Source organism: the organism of the source record quoted next, unplaced genomic scaffold, assembly GCF_019419815.1.
Source record: "Pyrus x bretschneideri cultivar Hongxiangsu unplaced genomic scaffold, Pyrus_bretschneideri_v1 Contig19, whole genome shotgun sequence".
Taxonomy (NCBI): Eukaryota; Viridiplantae; Streptophyta; class Magnoliopsida; order Rosales; family Rosaceae; genus Pyrus; species Pyrus x bretschneideri.
Window position 1 is genome coordinate 6,918,665 of NW_025999490.1, and position 20,258 is coordinate 6,938,922.

Below are 20,258 nucleotides of genomic sequence, written 5' to 3' on the forward strand. Positions count from 1 at the left end.
TAAAGTGAAAACAAAACAAAACTATGACGAAATGGAGCAGAAATGCTATAGGAATAAAAGTGAAAATACAAATTGGACTAAAGTGAAAACAAAACAAAACTACGACAAAATAGAGCAAAAATGCTATAGGAATAAAAGTGAAAATTCGAGTAAACTACAAGGATTACCAGCGCAGTATCACAGTGGATTGGAAATTTTGTTAAGTGCCCATAACGAATTCCAACCTATCCATCCAAGTATCATAGAAAAGAACATGGACTGATTCATTCTGCACACAAGGTCGAACAAAATAACATTTTATGTTGAGTTCAGTCATGTGTTCTATTTCAGAATGCTAGGGCCTGTAAAGCTAACATACAAAAATCCTAGGTTGATCAAAGGTTCGGCATTGCGGTGAATTAAACACATTTTGGACTTGAGATACAAAATATAGTGGTCACATTCTCAATGCATGTTGGGAGTGATCTCAAACCTGAAACAAAATCATCACTCACTAGTCACTTCCCCACTTTCTCAGAACGCTCTCTTTAGCGGAGACAGTGCCGTAGGCTTCCTTCATCGAGATATTATGGCCATCTGGTGCTGTCTTCCTTAAGATTCTAGACGTTACTAAACCAAACCCATTTCTAGTCCCTCGCAAGGCATATAGCAACGGATTGAAGATGACAGCAAGCATCAGTTCTCCCTTTGCAATTATGAGATACTGAAAATCAACAATAAGCACATGAGAGAGAAATAGAGAGGCCTACATATTTACCACACAATGGCATTGAGTTGAACCTATAAATTGGACAAGAAAATCTCTTACCATCATGATGATACCTATCACAGCAAGACTTGCTTGTTGTGCTTCTTGCCAGAAATTGCCGTCATTCGACCATCCAAACCATCTACCCCACCCAAACCATCCCCCTCCACCATTGCTACCTCCTCCACCCACCTCCTCCCTTCTCTTAATTTCTTTGTCCCATTTCTTGAATTCATCTTTCTTTCCACCAAGTGCACCTTCTAATGCTTTCCTAGCTTGGTCCTGGAACCGTACAATGGTTAAGTTAAATTCATACACGAAAGAGAAACCTGCATTTAAATTGGTGTTAGGGACAACTATACTGATCATGACCATAACCCTTGATTAATCCTAAGAACATTATAGGCAAAATAAGCTTTTCCGCAAGCTGAGTAGAACAACCTTTTGTGTGCACCATTAACTCAAAGAAAAGAAGGACTCGGCGAATGATAAAAAGGGGAAAGAGAATATAACAATAAATCATATGTATTATGTACTCAAGTATTCTACATTAAGGATCAAATGCCTAATTTTCATCTGTATAGTTTTTTGTAAAGCAAATCATCCACATATTTATAATTGTACGAAATAATGTTCTTGCTCACAACACTTGATTCTTTATTACAATTCTCCAACAAAGTGAATGCTCAAACCACCAAATACTCAGTTTTTATTCAGAATTCAACTCAATGCATAAATTGCTCCTAAACTCACTAATCTCACTTCCCTCGGGCACTAAAAGAACGCGGTGTATTCCGGACATAATTGACCGTTCAAATGCAACATTAACTGAGTACGCAGTTCCTCAAACCGCACAGGGAAAATGGCAAAGCAGAGACAGATACCACGAGAAGGAAAAAAACATAATCACTGAGTAACTAACATTAAGGAACGCATAATTGCCAAACAAAATACAAACCCAACTGAATCTGATTTCTCAATTTGTCTAAAATTCTTCACAATTCACATTGTCAGCTGTCAAAATTCTGAAAATTAGGTAATTTTATCGTCTCTTCTGACAAATTAGAAACATAGGTTCTTCATTTCCCGGTTAAAAAAATATTCAAAACCATCCAATGAATGCAGTATAACATATCAGGGATATTAGAAAACAAAAGGGGGAAATTGAATTGAAATTTGGGAACTTTGGGACCTGTTTGCGATTGTCTGAGAAAAGACAAGAGAACCTGCCGCGGCACTTGAGCTTGAACAGCAGAGAATTCCAGTCTTGGGTTGCTTCATTTGGGCGGGAAATGACAGTCGGCAGTGGGCGAGTGGAGGAGGAGGAGGACGACGACGACTGAAGGAGTAGGGTTTGCGCTTGGGATGGCGGGATTAGGTTAAGAACCAGCGCCATCTTTTGCATTTCCTACCAAGTTTTTCTCCTGTATTAAACGTTAGGAGAACCTGACATTGAAACGCTGCGTTTCATATTTTTTTTTTCTATTTTTTTTGTGTTGATTCTTTTTCCTCTTTGGGTACAAGGACTCCTCATTTTTACCTTAATTGGTAGTATAATGTCGAAATTAATACGCATACGTAGGTTAAGTCGGTTGGTTCAAGAATGTGTTTATTATTTCGCATGCAAGTTAGAATTTATTTATGGTACATTACATTAGGTAAAAATAAATATAAGGATATCGAAAATAATAGTGGAGCTTTTACCTTGCTCAAACACAGTTACAAACTAAACAATAGAATAGTAAGCGTACATTCTCAATTGATTTAACAGTTTTCAATCTTCATTTGAGTAAAGAGAGTATGTTCAACTCGTATGGATACAAGAGAGAGATGTTTCTATGATATTTAATTGTGATTAACTGTTACTTGTTGCGAGTAAATTTTGATATTGAATTGTGATTGATTGTTACTTGTTGCAAGTGAATTGTACATTATCAATTGATTTAACGGTTTTCAATCTTCGTATGAGTAAAGAGAGTATGTTCAACTCGTACGAGTACAAGAGAGAGATGTTTTTATGATATTGAATTGTGATTAACTGTTACTTGTTGCGAGTGAATTGAACACTTTGAATTTTAACGATAAGGACAAAATAAAAGGTAAAATAAATAGTACCAGAATTGACTTTTTAATATAAAAATATAATTTTTCTTTAAAATGAACAGTATTATAAGCTATTCGTTAAAATTCCGTAAAATATAATGAATTAAAGAGAAAATATATGACATCCCACATCGCCCAGAGGAGGTGGTGGAGCGGGACCGGGAAGTGATCCGCCCCGGGCCGGATGGTAAGCCCAAAGCGGACAATATCGTCCTACGGTGGTGGAGCGGGCCGGGGAAGTGATCCGCCCCGGGCCGGGATGTGACAATTTGATATCAGAGCCTAACCCTAGTCGTGGTGTGCCGACGAGGACGTCGGGCCCCTAAAGGGGGTGGATTGTGACATCCTACATCGCCCAAGGGAGTGATCCTTAAATGTATATTCCCATCTCTACCTAGCACGAGACCTTTTGGGAGCTCACTGGCTTCGGGTTCCGTAGGAACTCCGAAGTTAAGCGAGAAGGGGGCTAGGTCAATCCCATGATGGGTGACCCACTGAGAAGATGCTCGTGAGTTCCCAAAAACAAAACCGTGAGGGAATGGTAAGCCCAAAGCGGACAATATCGTGCTAAGGTGGTAGAGCGGACTCGGGAAATGATCCGTCCCGGACCGGAATGTGACAAAATATCTAACCACCATAATAATTCACCTCTTATAAATTATCTCAAAATGTTAATGCAAATATTCATAAAAGCCATAAAACGTTCATAGGTCCACGGCATTACAAACCTTCTTTTTAGTCAACATCACACTTTGGGTTGGACCGTAAATGAAAGCGTATTGCTATTTTACGTTCAAGTTGGATCGGTATCCATGTTGGGTCAACATTTTATCGAATTCCTCGATTCAATTTCATGGGTTAGGAATTGTGTGGCACTAGTAAAGTACTACTACAAAATTAGCTTAATTTTGTTGCATCAAAAAATCCTTTATCTAACATGATTGCTCTTATTTTAATTTCACGCATTTTTCATCTTAGTGGGAAATTAAGACTACTCTCTGACATAAAAAACCTTTTTGATACGAAGCAATGCTGTCGCTTCTCTTATCTAACATAGCAACTATTTCCTATCGTTTTTTACATAATATCCGGCATGAATTTGTTTTTCTTGTCATTTTTTGAACGCCAAGAATGGCTTGTTACGTAGTAGTGAAGCATATATCTCTCAGGCTCTCAAGTATGATTAGACTTGAGACTTGCTGCTGTGGTACATTGCAAGTGATCCCACACGGAAAGAGAGCTATGTGGTAGGTAAAGATCTGAACATGGTGTGTCTACTGATAGATAACTCAAACTACTCTCTCCACCTTCGGATCAAGCGACAACTTCCAACAGTGGTTGACCAAACCACACCAATCCCTATCAAACGGTCCATAGTCAAAACCATAAATCTTGTTTTCCTGACTACATTTGTCCTTCTAGAGAGGATCTCCTTGTGAGAATTCTCACGGGATTTTTTTTTTGTGAGGATTTCGGAAATTCTTCGATAACATATGTTTATTGTGTATCGTACGATTAATTTTCATCAAATATTGTTTATATTCAATTTTAAATTAAAAAATTACAATAATTTCTGACAACACGATGTACGATGAATTGATATGATTTTAGGATATTTGGGATCCTCGATCTTGTCCTTTTTCTTATCCACGATGCAAATGAAAGGTCTTTCAATGTGTCCGAAATACGAAATGTTATACTACATGTTATTATATAAATAGAAAGATATTTGAAAAATAAAAATTTTCTCTCCATTTATTTTATAATGTATGGTATACCACGACGTGTTTAGAACATACTAAAAAATTTTCCGATGAAGTAAAACATCAGCCGTTTCTGATTGGTGTATTACACTAATTCAATCATCAACTTTGGTTTCTGTATCTATAGACAGGACAGTTTTATTCTCTACCTCGTTATCCATTTATATTTAATTTGTCCTAATTTGAAAGTGAAAACAGCAAAAATGGAAAAAGAAAGAAAATCGGCTTTTAACTTTTGCAGATGACATATTTGCCGCAAATCTTTTACACACAACAAGGGTACTTTATTATTTTCAAAAATTAAATTAGGAGAGAAAGAAGGAGATGATTTTTCGTGTACGAGAAGAGATGCAGTAGTGACAATGTCAAGACAATTATGCATTATCCTGGAAGAAAGTTTAAATACGTAATAAGATATGATTAATTTTGAATATCGTTATAATAATATTTTGATATAAATAAATATTTTTTGTAAAAGTCTATAGGTGAAAAAGAATATATATTTTTTCTATTTATTTTAAAATAAGTTATTCTCACAAGTTTATTTTTTTCATTCATACTATGTATAATTAATTTTAAATACCGCTACAGTGACTTTTTAGTATAAGTTTTGTAAAGATCTAGAGGTGACAAATATTTTTTTCTATTTATTCTCAAAATTTTAATTCTCGCACCCTTATTTCTTGAATATACACACTCTTCATTATTTATGATCTTTTGAGTTTATAAAGTAAAAAGAAGAAAAATTAAACAAAATGTGCACAAAGGAAAAAATGCGCCTAAATATCATTTCCCTTTTCCAATAATTTCTATCTCAAAGAATGGGTATTACCGACTTTTTGCTGACAAAACAAACACAAAGGGATATTTTCGTCATTGAAGAATTATAAGAGAGAGTGGAGAGTGGTTGAGAGTAGAGAGAGACAGAGAGAGGAGGAGAGAGACAGAGAGAGGGAGAGCAGACAGAGAGACATTGAAGGGCGTTTGATTTTCCGTTTATTCAGTTACTATATGTAGCGCCATGGCGTCGGACCAAGAAATTGCGGAAGGTGTGGAGACTGTGCTCCGTCAATCAGGCCCTAACGACATCGCCTCCGTAAACGGCGTCGTTCAGCAGCTCGAGGCCAAGCTAGGGTTGGACCTCTCCCACAAGGCCGGCTTCATTCGCGACCAGATCAACTTCCTCCTCCGTCCCTACGCCCAACTGCCACAACCCCAACCCCCAAAAGCCCATTTTGCCCTCCATTACAACCCCAACCCCCAAAGCCACCACCCTCACAACCAGCACCCTCAATTCCTCCCCCAACAATTCCCTCCCCAGTTTGCCCTCCACTCCCACCACCTCGCCACCGAACCCCACAGCTTCCACCCACCGCCACCGCCGCATCAGCAACTACGCGCTCAGCCTCAGTCTCAGCCGCAGCCCCAGCCTCAGCCTCTGCCTGTGAAGACCGAGGCTTTCCCCCAAAATGCTCCCACATCCGCCCCGGAAACCCCCAAAGAGAGGTTCGGATTTCATTTTTTCAAATTTTGAAATTAGAAAGTGTGGATTTTAGGGTTTTGCTTTCCTTTACATTTCAAAGGTTGCATGTTTAAGAAAATCATTGGTGCCCATGTTCCTAGATATTGCAATTATCAACATTTCGTTAAGTTCAAATTTTTCGAAATTTCTACTTTTTTTTTCCTGTTTGCTTCCACCAAAATTTGCTAATTTGCATATCTTAATTGCTATTTCTCACTAAACGTTTTCTCTTTCAGGTAAATTGAGCCTAATGTGAAAATCGATTGTAACAAATGAGGGAACAAAAATATTGAAATTGGCCTTTAAACCCTTCTTAGTACCAGTTTGGTACTGCTGAAATTTTTTGAAAAAAAGCTCCCAGATTTTTTGTGTTTAGTAAACATTCAAAATCAGTTATTTTTTTAATTCCCACCCCCCACGACAGTTTTGGGTGAAAAAATCCAAAAATCCAAAGCAGTTAGTATTGTGATTGGAAACATTTAACCTTTTTCGCTGACGAATTGTCTTTCGGATAAAGGTCAAAGACTCAAAATGCTGTTATTTGTCCCTTTGCCAAAAACGTGAAATACGAACTAGTAGGACTGTAGGGGGTCAATTAGTAAGAGTTTCACTCTAATTAACGGTGGCTAATTAAACTAATTCGGTTGGGCGTTAATATTGCTTAAGTTTGGAGGTTTAGTGGGTTAAAGTTTCATCCTGTTAATAGGCTTTGGAATTAACTATTGGGAAAAGCAGCATCATCCTTTCATTCACCTATAGCTCAAATATTATCTTGTTGTTTTGAAGTTGCAAGTAATCTATTGTGCTTCATTTTATTTCATGCTGCAACGGATGAACTGACATGCTTGAGTTCCGAAATGTTACTGCAGTGCTCCGTCTTCTGGAACCAAGAGAAGAGGGGGGCCAGGGGGTCTTAACAAAGTCTGTGGTGTCTCACCTGAGCTTGAGGCTGTTGTTGGTGAACCGGCCTTGCCGAGGACTGAGGTTATTACTCCCAAATAAACCTGTATTGTCTTTTTTGCTGACTTATTATGTTCAATGACGTGCCTCAGATTTTGCTCGGTAAATCTTAATGTAGGTTTGTGGGTGTGTATTAAGATTTGATTTTTGCTTATTTCAGATTGTGAAGCAGCTCTGGGCATACATAAGGAAAAACAACCTCCAAGATCCAAGTAATAAGAGAAAGATAATTTGTGACGATGCCTTGCGTGTGGTATTCGAGACAGACTGTACTGACATGTTCAAAATGAATAAGCTGCTATCTAAACATATTATACCCCTTGGACCTAACAGTACGTAAACACTAAGTATTGGTACAGATACTGTTTCATGATGGCTAGATGAATTTTATATCCTTCTCCTCTGTATATGCAGAAGAGCCAAGTCAAGCTAAACGATTGAAGGTAGAGGCCAAGTCTACAACTGAGAGTACTCAACCTCAACCTCAACCACAAGCGCAACCGCAACCGCAACCGCAACCAGGGTCTCCCACTGTAGGAATATCTGAAGCACTAGCTAACTTTTTGGGCTTTGGAGGAAGGGAGATGCTCCTATCTGAGGCAAGAAGACTTGTTTGGGAGTATGTAAAGGTTAACCGTTTGGAGGTAAGTATCCAAGTGCTGAATTTTGTATATCCTCTCCCTCGTAGATCTAAGATGATTATTTTATTGGGTACATTGTATTTATCTCTCCATTATTCCATTATCAATCACCAGCTGGATTGCTTTTAGCTAGTGTGTGCTGTAATTCTCCATACCTTTCTACTTGCTTAACTGCCACCTTGCTCGGCTTGAACCTTTCTTCCCCATCAAAGTGCATTTGGAAATAAGACTTACAATGGCGCTTTACTTGTATTTCCATAGGATCCTTTAAATTCTACAGTGATATATTGCGACACAAAGCTCCATGAACTTCTTGGATGCAAAAGCATTTCTGCTTTGGGGATACACGAGATGTTAGATCGCTATCATTTATTCAAACAATTATGATTTCTGGTAGTGTTGACTGGTTAGTATAAGCTCCATTTGTTTAATTCTTCTCATTTATTTCTTAATGAAATTGTGTGAATATAAACTGTCTAGCTTAGTTTACTGCGTATCAATGTCGAAGTGTTTTAGACAATCAATGAAATGGTCTGTTTATTCTTTTGCAGGTGCGTAGGACGTTTGTGACCTGTTCTCTTCTGATTCATAGGAAAGATAGGAAAGAACACTTCTTTATATCCGTTTTTTCTTCTTTTTCGTCGTCGCTTTTTGTGCATTGACGTGGTTAGGTGCTACGCGGTCTTACATGTCGTGGTTATGTGTATCTAGGATTGCTATATGCTGTGGGTTAATGGCAACAAGCTTCTTAGATTATGCCATTGCCTAGGTTACTTCTTTTTAGTCGTCTTCTCCTAACCATAACTGTGACAGATTGATAAGAAGCTCTGTACAGCGTGGAAGGACCCTTGTAGTTCCATAGATGGCAGTAAATGTTAGTTTTAACGGCAACTTTTGTATCTTCTTACCTCGCACTGAGTTCCTATTTTAACTTTGATTTATTTGCTTTCTGGCTTTCTTGATGGTAAATGAATTTTGGACAATTCAAATTGAATAATAGTTGAAAACTACTCATCACTTGTACCGAAAATGTGGTGTTTCATCACGCGCTATGAAAACAAAGTGTGAGATTTTAGTTTTAGAAAAACGTGGTAATTTTTGGCTTATAACGTCCTAAATTAATTTTATAAAACATGTGGTGCGACGAGAATAATAAATCTTGTAAAAATTCTCAAATTGATTTGAAAACGTGACTTATAACTTACACTTTTTGTGGAAAAAAAAATGAAATTTTTAGTTTTAGAAAATATCTTTCATGGCATCTAAGAAAAATGTTGCTAGATCTTTGATTTTTATTCTACAATTTATTAGATCCCGAAACTATCTTTTATTGATTTTTAAAGTTTTGAAATAGATAAAATGATATGAACTAATAGTGTGCGGCAAATATTATTTTAGATATGTGTTGCATTGTTTTCTGCAACGAATAATAAGCAGAAGAAACTATAAACATAAAGATATTATAACCCAACTTATCAGTCAATGACTCCAAGGGGTCCAATATGGAGGAGTGGTTCCATAAACATCACATTTCTGAAAAGAAGATGAATGTAATTATTAATTGACTACCTACCAAGTACCAACTGGTACAATATTGTGGTGGTATTTTTAAATCAATTAAACACGAATATGAACGAATAATTTGAGATACCGTTAAAGTAGTGTCTCAATTATAAGTAAGCTTCTCTTGTGCATTTATGCAAGGTCGTAAGCGAGTAAACCATGCATGTTAAGTCTTCGAAAAATATTTGGGCTGGTGCCGTATTCGGAAAAGATTTTGGGTTTGAGTACAATTGGGCTGGGCCTGTTACTCTCTCTTCATTGGGTCAGTCAATCAATGAATCCAACCAATGCTTAAATACCAAAATACCCTTGACTTTCCACGGAGGACACCAATTTCCCGCTCCGCCTTTGGTCTTTTCACTTTCGCATTCCTGACACGAGAGGCAGACCAGGAGAGAGAGAGAGAGAGAGCGAGAGAGCGAGAGAGCGCACCCAAAGACTCGTTTTGCTCTGATTGCTCTGACTGCCCGCGAAGGTCCGATGGCGGCAGATCTGGTGCTCGACACAGCCATCAGAGACTGGGTTCTCATCCCTCTCTCGGTGGTCATGGTCCTCATCGGCGTCCTCCGATACTTCGTCTCCAAGCTCATGCGCTCCAACCAAGTCCCCGATGCCAAAATCGTCAAAGAAGGGTATTACACTTGCTTACTATACTACATGGATCTGTATGTATGTAAGTGTATGTGTATGTATTTGGGATATATTAATATGTCTGACTTCATGAAATTGCTTTTCGTTTCGAATTCAGGCAATTAATTATTAGGGCTCGGAATTTACGTGCTGCTGCTAATTTCATACCTCCAAAGTCGTTTCGTGCTCGCCGATTGTATTACAACAACGAGGTTTGCTAATAATTCTTCTTGTTTGCTAATTAGGCATGCTTTTTTTCTTTTCTTTTTTAAGAGCACTCAAATTGACATGCTTTTTGATGAGTTAGAGTTTAGCATTGGGCTTATGTAATCTGGATTGGAAATTGGAAGTTGTCGGACAACGAGAATTCTTCGTCTCCTTTTGTTGTCGAAAACTTACAGCATAGTTTATTGTAATGAGCAGATGAATATGAGAATTTACATGGGATTTTCACATAGAAAGAAACCCATGAGTATGTCAATTAGAGCATTACACTTTAGAGGAAAGCGCTTCAAACCCAATACTTCAAAACTAAGCTAGCTGAATTTGTAATGGGAGAAGAGTAGCTTTCCGAAATCTCACAACTACGAATCAATTAGAACAGGGCATGTGGATAGATGAGTTTTTATTTCCTTTCTCCAATTGAGCTCTTGAAGTGTTTTTTGTACTAAATTTCAATGCTTCCTAATTTACTAAAATTCCATTGCCTTTTGTGTGATTTGGTGTCAAAACTTCGATTTATATTAACTTTTCAAGGTTTCATTTACAGAAGATTCGCTGAAACTAGCTTGTAGTATGCTATTTCTTGTTGTCATTCTGTTGATACTTGCGTCAAACATGTTTCACCTGGCAGGAAAATGGGCTGTTAATTGTTCCTAAGGGTCAGGCACAGAATCCACAAGCGCAAATGTTCTCTGATCCCAACATGGCCATGGATATGATGAAGAAAAATCTGTCCATGATAATACCCCAGGTATTTCGAATTGCTTGAGATTGTACTGTAATTTGACTTATTTTTGTCAGATATGGGAACTATTTTTTTATGACTACCTGTCTGTTGGCCAGACTCTTACTTTTGCATGGGTCAATTTTTTCTTCTCTGGATTTGTTGCAGGTATGTTTCAATTCCTCTGAAACCGATTTTTCTGTTATATGCTTGCATAAATTTATCATCGAACTTTTTCCTTTCCTTTATGCTCAGCCTGTATAATAGCTTGTCATTGAATATATAATAATCACTTTCAGCGACATATATCTTCATATCATAGGCTCAAGATATCATGTTATGATCAGTGTTTCCTTGTCTTCTCCGCAGCCAAAATTCCCTTTCCTCTTACTCAAAGGTTCAGGTCTATGCTGCAGAATGGGATTGACTTGAGCACTGTTGATGTTAGCTACGTCAGTAGCCGCTCATGGTACTTGTTTATATTTTGATATATCTAGTTATGTAAAGTTCATTTTCCTCCCCTTGGTTTTTTTTTCAACTGATTGTCTTTGATTATTCAAAATCATTCTCTCAGGTACTTTCTTAATCTGTTTGGATTAAGAGGTTTGTTCAGTCTCATTTTGGGAGAAGAAAATGGTCAGTTCCTCCTTATATGATTGTTTTTTCATCCTCCAAGATGGATGTTTTTTCTCTTTTCACACATGCAGCACTGCAGCTATGAGATAGAGTTTATATGGTCTAGGAGGTTGATAAACTATTAACTTTTGCTATGTAGCCATGGATGATACTCAGAAAATGATGCAAATGAGTGGCTTTGGCTTTGATCCATCAAAGGTATGAACTTAAGTAGTTTTTTGTACTCCTTAAGGTTTCAGAGTCATTAATATTTGAACATTTCTGATTCCATTATTATTTTTCTTTAATTTTGTTTGACAAATCTATTTATGCACTGTTATCCAACTAAGTTTCTTGAAAGTATCCACCTTAGACCTTGGAATCCATGCATTGCCATTGTTCTTTTAGTACATTTATTGTCAAGTCATGTGAACGTTAAGGTCAGGCCTTTTTCCTTGTGGGACAAATATGTTGGGGCTTTATATGCTCGTCCAGTCGACTTACTCACTTGACAATGGATGCCCTCTCCTTATTAAACTTTTTATAGAATGTGAAGCACCCATCACTTTGAATGGTCAAATTTGTAACAGAACGACTATCTTTTATCTGTAGCTTTAATAGACTTGTGCTTTTGTAGTTTGATATACCTGATAAGAAGCATTCATGTGAAGTTCCAACCATTGCTATTCTGGATATTCGTGTGCATCGTGTTCACATTTAAATATTTTGGATGAAAACATTTGGAAATATGATTAATTAAATGCAAATCTGAATTAAAAGTATTTGAGCATTACCATATTATTTGTTAAATATATGGCTTTAACGTTTCTGGAAAGAAATTTGACCCAAGTCAAAAGTACTCGTGGCTCTGTACCACGAATTCTAATTCAAAGGCTTTTGCTGTTTTCTTTTTGAATTGATCAGAGTTTGGGAGCTGAGAAGGACAGCCTCGATATAGTCCAGCATGACTGGGCCTTACCAAATTTGAGCATCGCGCTGAAGCAGTATTGAGAAAACTTGCCAGATGAAGGCTGAGATTATGCAGTTGGCTGCTCGACTGAAGCATCGTTTCTGCTCACGTGCTCCACTCCTGGGTTTCGTCCACCCAGCAGTAAAGTCAGTTGACCTATGAAAAAATCTAGGTAGTTTGTAGAAGCTTAAGCTTAAATTTGTTCTGATCATTAAACAAGACACTCTTTTTCGTTGAACAAACACATTGCTGCTTGTAACTTGTAATTCGTTTTCTTTTTGTCCGAAAAGTAACTCTTGAAATGATTTTTTTTCAAATTTGCCGGAAAAAGAGAGCGCAAATAAGTGGGTGAAGAACAGAAGTGTTAGAAATAGTTTAATTAACATGATTAGCTTTGAATATGGTCTGCAACTTTATAGATGCAGTAGAAGAAAGAACTAAGATTCAGTTGAAGCTGCAGCCTTCCACTTCCTTCATTAGTGCCCGAAACTTCGGAAGTTCTTGATTGTCAAACAAATCTTTGTCGTTCGAAGAAGGCCCGCTGTTTTTTGTGGTAGACCAGCTGAATCGACAAAGAGAAAATATGCAAGAAAAAGAAGGGGGCAGAGTGCCTACCGAAAGAGTGGAAAGAATTAAATGGGAGAAAAAGATGTTTGCGTTGCCCAACTGTTGCAATTCCAATGCAAGGGATAGAAGTGAACGCATATATATGGCAAAGATTGAAAAAAAAAAAATGTTTACCGAAAGCTATATATAGTGCCTGATTAAGCTTTAGATAGTTTGACAAATTAAAACTTTCTAGTTACGTTAAAACTCACCGCCCTTCCGTAGAGGACAATCTTATATGTAATTAACTAGTATCTCTACATCGCTCTGCACAAGTTTTATAGCGATGGTTCTGTTGTTTTTTTTTTCTTTATAAACTAACCAAAATGATCCGGAATGATTTGGTGGATGTTTCCCTCGAATTTTACAATTTAAGCAAAATACGCCGAATTTCAATTTTCACAATGATCAGAATATATCAATTTCACGCTTAAAATTTGCTATTTTATGTCAAAAAATTGTTTTCCAAATGATATAAATAGAGTAAAGATGAAACCCAAGTATGCGAGAAACCTCGAGTGCATGTTGCCGTTTTCACCCACAATTGATCGGTGTTAGCTTATAGAAACGAAAGATTGGTCTTTCTCTTAAAATCTTGCGTTATGATCTACTAGCTAATAAAGAAAGAAATTTGGACAGGCGTATGGGCAAAGGGGATGATCATTTCCTTACTACTTTTACACTTCCAGAGTGGCCAAACTCAAGCTTACGTGTACACACCTACACTCAACTTGGAGTCACGGAATTGGTGACTGGACGTTGACTCGTGGGTCCCACTTCTTATGGAAGCTTTGACATCTTGAATGACTCAAATCAATTCAGAACATGATGTGTAACAGTGTAACCAAACACATAAGTTGTTAAACTCGCTTAATTTGTTAAAGGATAAAACTTTAGTAGGGTTGTTTGATTAGTCGTTCCTTCAGAACGGAACAATTAGAAAAAGAAGTGAAGTTAGAAAACCGTATAATAGGCGCTAACTATCTTGTACAGTTTGGGGGTAATCGGCATACTCCGATTAGCGAGAGAGTTTGATCATTTAGTTGGTCAGACTCTCATACAAGATTTTTTTAGTTCTTTAGACTAGAAGAACTTCTAAGCATAGACATGTCTACAGTCATAGTGGATCCCAAGTTGATCTCAAATTGCTACATGAGAAAGCTATAATGTATAACAATGAATGATTAACTTGAGATACTCACAAGTGAACTTTTCTTATATATAAAAAAGCAAGTAGTAAGTTGTATATTTTTTTTTAGTAATGTTACATTTACCACATTATTCATATCATATTTGTACAACCATTCTAATAGATATAAAGTTCTCAATACAAATAGGTCTCACTTCTAATAAATATGTACTACAAATGTAATACAAAAAATATGGTATAAGTAATTATTTATTTATTTATATTTATTGGTTCGATCACTTGTAATACTAATTCTCACGGGGTCCACTTGGTGTGGGACACTCCCCACCGCCCCGACTTTTAGCTTTTCCTCAACTAATTCACTTTGCGGTACAAATTTGGAAAAGATGATGTTCCCTTTCGGAATCCGACCAAATATTGGACAATTTTACCTTACATTCGTATTAGAAATTAATAACGAGACAACAAAGTTAAAGATTGAATGTTGCTAAACTAATTCAACCAGCATCAGATTATTAGCGTTGCAATACTCATATTGAAAATTAATTACAAAATCAAAAGGTCAAAGATTAAATGCCGCTAAACCAAATCACATCAACAAATATCAATTTGACGAGCGAGATAGCACAAAAGTCGAGTGCAATGCATCGTTTGTGTTTGTTACTTAGTGTCCAAAATCAAGAGTTAATCTGGAGAGTCATGCGTGTGTACGTATTACTATTATTTTTGTTGTTATAGAGATCCACAATAACATAGTAAATTTAATTTTTGGATCAAAATTCAATAACGAATGCGTCCTTTTCTGTGCGTATACTATGCATGGCACATGCATGATGAATCCAAGAGGGCAGAATAGTACGTGTGCAGTGGAGGGTATAATCAGAGCGACCACTGTATTCCAGTAGGGCACACCAGACGAGAGGTTTTTCAGCATGAACAGTACAGAGGATGTATACACCATGTGTCATTATATAAATGATGAGATATGTATGTTAAAAATTTAATAACTTAAAAAATAAAATTTCTCATCACTTCTATTAAAATACGTGATGTAGCACTTGTGTTCCCATCACAATTAAAAATTTCTCACATCAAGCGGCTGCAAGTGGGGTCCCCAGTCACGAGCATCCGACCTGGAAAGCATCAAGACCATGGCCCGCGGGGGCCCACGCAGTCGCTCATCTTTAGAAAGGGCGGTTGCCCTGCCTTGCCTAACAGGCTAAGCCAAGAGGAATGGGCTGAAAGGAAAGGAAAAGCAAGCCACGGCAGCGCTTGATTTGTTTACATGCTGGTCCCACACGGGCATGAGACGGTAATGATCGTAAGGGCGTGATGTCGGGTCCCCACCCCCTCAGGCACCGGCCTTTTGATAGGTTGTTTTCTTTTGTTTGGCTCACGTCCATTGATGGATATGACCAAATGACTAGAATTCTCTTAATGCAAATTTGGAAAATGATCATATTCGTTTAATATATATTGTGTGATCAATTTTTATTAAGTATTATTTATATTCAATTTTAAATAAACATTTTAAAATAATTTTTAATTGCATAATGTACGATGAATAAATACAATTGATTAATCATTCGAATTCCCACAAAAAAGATCTGAAGAAGATCCTGACAACATCCATCGAGTTGTTTTCTTTTGGTTTCAATTCAATGGACGGAGTGATTAAGATGATGAGTTGAAACCTTAAAAATGGTAAAACAATTTGACTAGAAATAGTAAAAGTTGCCTCCACCTTTTTAACTATTAAACAACAATGCCATCAAGTTTGTACCCTCTCTTTTTAATTGTCTACGAATCTTTTGATTTTTAAATAAATGGAATTATAGCTAGTGACATGCTTATTTTATTTCATGTTCAATGGCCCCATGTCATACTTATTCAGAATTTTGTATTTGATAATGCAATACACAAAAAATGCGATTGAACTGAGTATGCAAAGGGACGAATTCATTAACTTGATCAAAATAATTTATGTAGTTAACAATTACGACATATTCATTTGAAAATCGAACCATAGCGATTGAAATTAATATTGTGAATTAAACCTCTCTTTAAAAACGTAGACACTATTTAAGTAACTTGTGGAGGTTTTTCATTTAGTATTTTGGGAACCAATCTAAAGATTTTTTTATATTTTCTTATAGATGTTGAAGAGCTTAAATAATGACTCATCTAACTCACATTTGTCATGTATATCTTGTATTGTATTGACTAAACGGAGTTATTAAACATTTTGCTATTTTGCATCAAAAAAAAGGAAAGATTTGTTTGTATATAAACTAGGCTAAGCTTATTTAGTGATAGGTTAGGCCTACTAACACAAAAAATTAATGGGAAAAGAAACGAAGGCACAATACAAGAACATGAGTGCATGATGGTCAGCCACATACACACCCCATTGCACAAAACACAGAAAAACCCACTCAAAAGAAAGATATGATGCTGATATGAGACATGGCCTCCACCATTTCCCATTCCAATTCATTGTCTACAAAGCTAATATTTTATTTTCATTGCAATTTTCTTCCAGTGGATTCTTCATGAATTATCTGTCATTTCACAATTTAACGTTAATTCTTGTGTCAACATTATAAAATATTGTACAAAAAACATGAACTGGCGGATAGTCCATGAATAGTCTCACTTTTAAAAAAGTCTCCTTAATATTCCTCAAAAAAGTATTAGATAAATATATAAAAATCAAACAAAAAGCATTTACAACTAGACAAGTTAATGTCCTTTTAATCTGGGCCAGTGACATGAGGTGTCAAAAAAGATTCTTCAAGTGCTCAAACTCTCTCTTTCTCCTATTCAGTTTTTTTATTAGGTTGAGGCACTCTCGCATCTATATATAGCTCTCACATTTGATCATTTCTTTCACTCACTAGCAATTAAGCACCCTTCATTCCTCCCATCTTTCCAAGGTTTTTTTGTTCAGTTTTCATTTGCTATAGCGATGGCCACTGTTGAGGTAATGCCACGACAGGCATTCTCACCCAACTACCCTCGCAAAGCGAGGAGACTTTTTGGTTTGGGATCGCTCTTTTATACATATCTATAAGTTCATGCAATTAGTTTCCTTATATTTATCATTTGCTCTAAGAAATACCTTCACTTATTTGCATACAAGTACAATCTTGAAAGCTAATTGATCCGTTTGAGAACTTAAGATTATATGATTTGCGGTATAACGTATATCAGAAGTTCTTTTTGCAGAACCTCCGTTCATTTGGACGAACTATTACGTATATTAGATCGTCTTAAAACTTTGTTGGATTATTAGTTTTGCAACTGAAATATGACTGATTTTCAACAACATTGTGTGCTAAAGGTTGCACCAGCAGCAGCGTTGGAAGAGAATGAGCCAAAGACAATCGAGGTGACCAAGACTGAAGAGGCAACCGTGGAAGAGCCTGTAGCTGCAGCACCAGCTGCTACCGAGCCTGAGGCTCCGACCACCGAAGAGCCAAAGGAAACAACACCACCAGTAGAAGCAGAAGTAGAGAAACCAGCTACTCCTGAAGCCGATGCTCCAGTTCCGGCTGAAGTTGAGACCGAGGAGGAGGTGGCAGAGGAAGCGAAGGCGGCCGAGGCAGCTGAGGCGGAGAAGCCAACAGTAGAAACGGAGAAAACAGAAGTAGAAGAGCCTAAAGAGGTGATAACAGCAGAGCGTGTTGCCGTGGCAGAGGAGGCCAAAGAAGAGACCATTGAAACTGAGGCACCAGCAGCTACTCCAGTTGAGGAAGAGAAAGCAGTTGAAGCAGCAGCAGAGGAAGCAACCACAGAAGTTCCAGTCGAGAGGATTGAAGAGTAGAAGATGAACTTGTGACAAGATGAGAGAAGTTTAAATTGATGGGGTTTTCAGCTACATTTATGTTTGTTATTTCAGTTTACATTATAATTGAGGTAAGGCTTTAAAATTAAATTAATGGGATTTGGCATTTGGATTATTATGATCTCCACTTAATGTAAGCATCTTGCCGTATGACTATGAAACAATGATGTAATGCATTTGGTGATTAGTATGGTGTGAAAATATATGATCTGTCTCAGTTTTGAATGAAATTTTTGCTTTTGATGATATTCATCCTATGTTGTAACAATTTGACGGATCTGTGGACTTGAACTGATGTTGAGATCGATGACATATCATCACATTAAAATGCATGATGTTACTTTTGCTAGTTCCTTTTATGTCGTTCTGATGTGCCAGTCGGCCATAGGAAGCTGGTTTGAGATATAAGAGTTGAACAAACGTATAGTTTGATTGAGTTTTACGTGCACCTAATTTCGCTGTTTAAGAAGAACATAATGCACTTTTTCAGTGCTAATTTGCTTCCAAAAGCTTTGGCCGTCGAACCATTGTTTTGGATGGCTCGTGGCGATTCGATGCACCCTTCCTTGGACATGATCTTTAAATTAACCTCACTGATTTAAGTGATTTTCCTCTGGAGAATATTGCTCTTGGATACATTTATGCCTTGGCAATTACTTATAAACACATGCAAGATCCATCCTCTTATCAATGTAGGATTCAATATCAATACGCCCCTTCATTTTTTTTAGAATTCTTTCTCCCACACACCCTTGCCCTCTTTCTAAGAGAATAGAGCAAACTCGACATCACAAAACCACCCAACCACTCGGATTTTGGAGTACACGGTTCATGATCTTGCAGATGGGGTTAGGGTCTCTGAAACCCAGCCACAACTCCAACAAGAGCAAGCTCTAAAGAATGAAAAAACATATGTATAAAGTATAAGTACTTATTTCTTATGGACGATTAGAATCCGGTTATAATAGCTTCTTATAGGTAGAAGTGCTAATTTAGTCTATTGGACCCCATAAGATCTCTATGATGAAATTGAGGTTCCACCATAAAACCAATTGGCCATATGGGGAGTAACCCAAGACCATATAAGCACATAGCAAACATTGTCCCTCACCGACGTGGGACAACTCTCAACACTCTAGACTCTCTTGAATCAATGTTACCCTCTTCTCCAATGCCTAGATGACTGTCTTGGCTTTCTGTCTCGACTTTCTTCCTTCCTGCTGTCTTGGTGAAGACTGTGGTAGTATCGGTTTTTTGCTTTGTTGATTGAATATCTTGTTCCTTGCCTAGTTGGTCGAAGCTCCAGTAGGTAGCCACTCCTTTCTCAAGAAACCATACATGAGACTTCCGCATCATACGGCTCAAGATTCCTTTGTGAGACTGTAAACACGAATTTTTCCTGAAACCAGAGAGACAAGAACACGTGTACAAAATATATATTTTGTATTAATGATTTTGGGGTTACAATCTCTTTGTAATTTGGTCCTCTGATTCTATCTTCGAAGGGTGTACGTTTGTGGATGAATTGTTGATCCAAAGGGCCGTCGGGGCTTGATCTTGAGTTGGTGGAAGTTCTTCAAAGGCCGTTGGGCTTGATCTTGAAGGTTGGTGGATGAGCGGATCTTCAAGGGCTTTTGGGCTTGATCTTGAAGGTTGGTTGGATGTGTGGATTTGTTGAGGTTGTTGATCCAAAGTGGCCGTTGGGGCTTGATCTTAGGATGAACGGATGATGAACGATGAACACTTTCTTCAAGGGCCGTCGGGGCTTGATCTTGAAGGATGAACGGATGATGAATGAATCTTCAAGGGCCGTTGGGGCTTGATCTTGAAGGTTGATGGATGATGAACGATGAACGGATGTGTGGATTTGTTGATCCAAATGGGCCGTTGGGGCTTGATCTTAGGATGAACGGATCTTCAAGGGTTTCTGGGCTTAATCTTGAAGGATGAACGGATGTGTGGATGATGAACACTTTCCTCAAGGGCCGTCGGGGCTTGATCTTGAGTTGGTGGAAGTTCTTCAAGGGCCGTCGGGGCTTGATCTTGAAGGTGGATTTGACGAAGAACGAAGATTGCTTTCTTGATCCTTCGGGATTTGCTTGAGAGCTTTAGAGTTTCAAGGCTTCTTTCTTTCTTCCTTCCTTCTTTTCTTCTTTTCCTTTCTCCTTCTCCTTCCTTCTTTTTCTTCTTTTCC

The 20,258-nt window shown here is 37.5% G+C and overlaps 4 protein-coding genes across 5 annotated transcripts; 3 read left to right on the forward strand and 1 right to left on the reverse strand.

Moving 5' to 3' along the window:
• Positions 1-242: 242 nt before the first annotated feature.
• On the reverse strand, positions 243-2,173 carry LOC103944617. The gene is made up of 3 exons (XM_009355114.3): positions 1,941-2,173; positions 809-1,030; positions 243-703 (listed from the first exon to the last, which is right to left on the reverse strand). The coding sequence occupies exons 1-3, from the start codon at positions 2,151-2,153 to the stop codon at positions 494-496; spliced, it is 645 nt and encodes a 214-aa protein (XP_009353389.1). The 5' UTR covers positions 2,154-2,173; the 3' UTR covers positions 243-493.
• Positions 2,174-5,523: 3,350 nt separating this feature from the next.
• On the forward strand, positions 5,524-8,678 carry LOC103944522 (transcription factor rlmA). 2 transcript variants are annotated; one of them, XM_009355026.3, is made up of 6 exons: positions 5,525-6,120; positions 7,006-7,120; positions 7,257-7,428; positions 7,511-7,740; positions 7,999-8,143; positions 8,289-8,678. In XM_009355026.3, the coding sequence occupies exons 1-5, from the start codon at positions 5,636-5,638 to the stop codon at positions 8,122-8,124; spliced, it is 1,128 nt and encodes a 375-aa protein (XP_009353301.2). In that variant the 5' UTR covers positions 5,525-5,635; the 3' UTR covers positions 8,125-8,143; positions 8,289-8,678. The 2 variants fall into 2 exon arrangements, with proteins under 2 accessions (XP_048438479.1, XP_009353301.2); XM_048582522.1 differs by lacking the exon at positions 7,999-8,143 and having other exon boundaries at positions 5,524-6,120.
• Positions 8,679-9,686: 1,008 nt separating this feature from the next.
• On the forward strand, positions 9,687-12,766 carry LOC103944424 (ER membrane protein complex subunit 3). The gene is made up of 8 exons (XM_009354920.3): positions 9,687-9,932; positions 10,049-10,142; positions 10,784-10,903; positions 10,996-11,044; positions 11,246-11,345; positions 11,451-11,512; positions 11,652-11,710; positions 12,416-12,766. The coding sequence occupies exons 1-8, from the start codon at positions 9,781-9,783 to the stop codon at positions 12,500-12,502; spliced, it is 723 nt and encodes a 240-aa protein (XP_009353195.2). The 5' UTR covers positions 9,687-9,780; the 3' UTR covers positions 12,503-12,766.
• Positions 12,767-17,040: 4,274 nt separating this feature from the next.
• Positions 17,041-18,312, forward strand: LOC103944341 (major latex allergen Hev b 5). The gene is made up of 2 exons (XM_009354814.3): positions 17,041-17,200; positions 17,561-18,312. The coding sequence occupies exons 1-2, from the start codon at positions 17,186-17,188 to the stop codon at positions 18,041-18,043; spliced, it is 498 nt and encodes a 165-aa protein (XP_009353089.1). The 5' UTR covers positions 17,041-17,185; the 3' UTR covers positions 18,044-18,312.
• Positions 18,313-20,258: the final 1,946 nt, after the last annotated feature.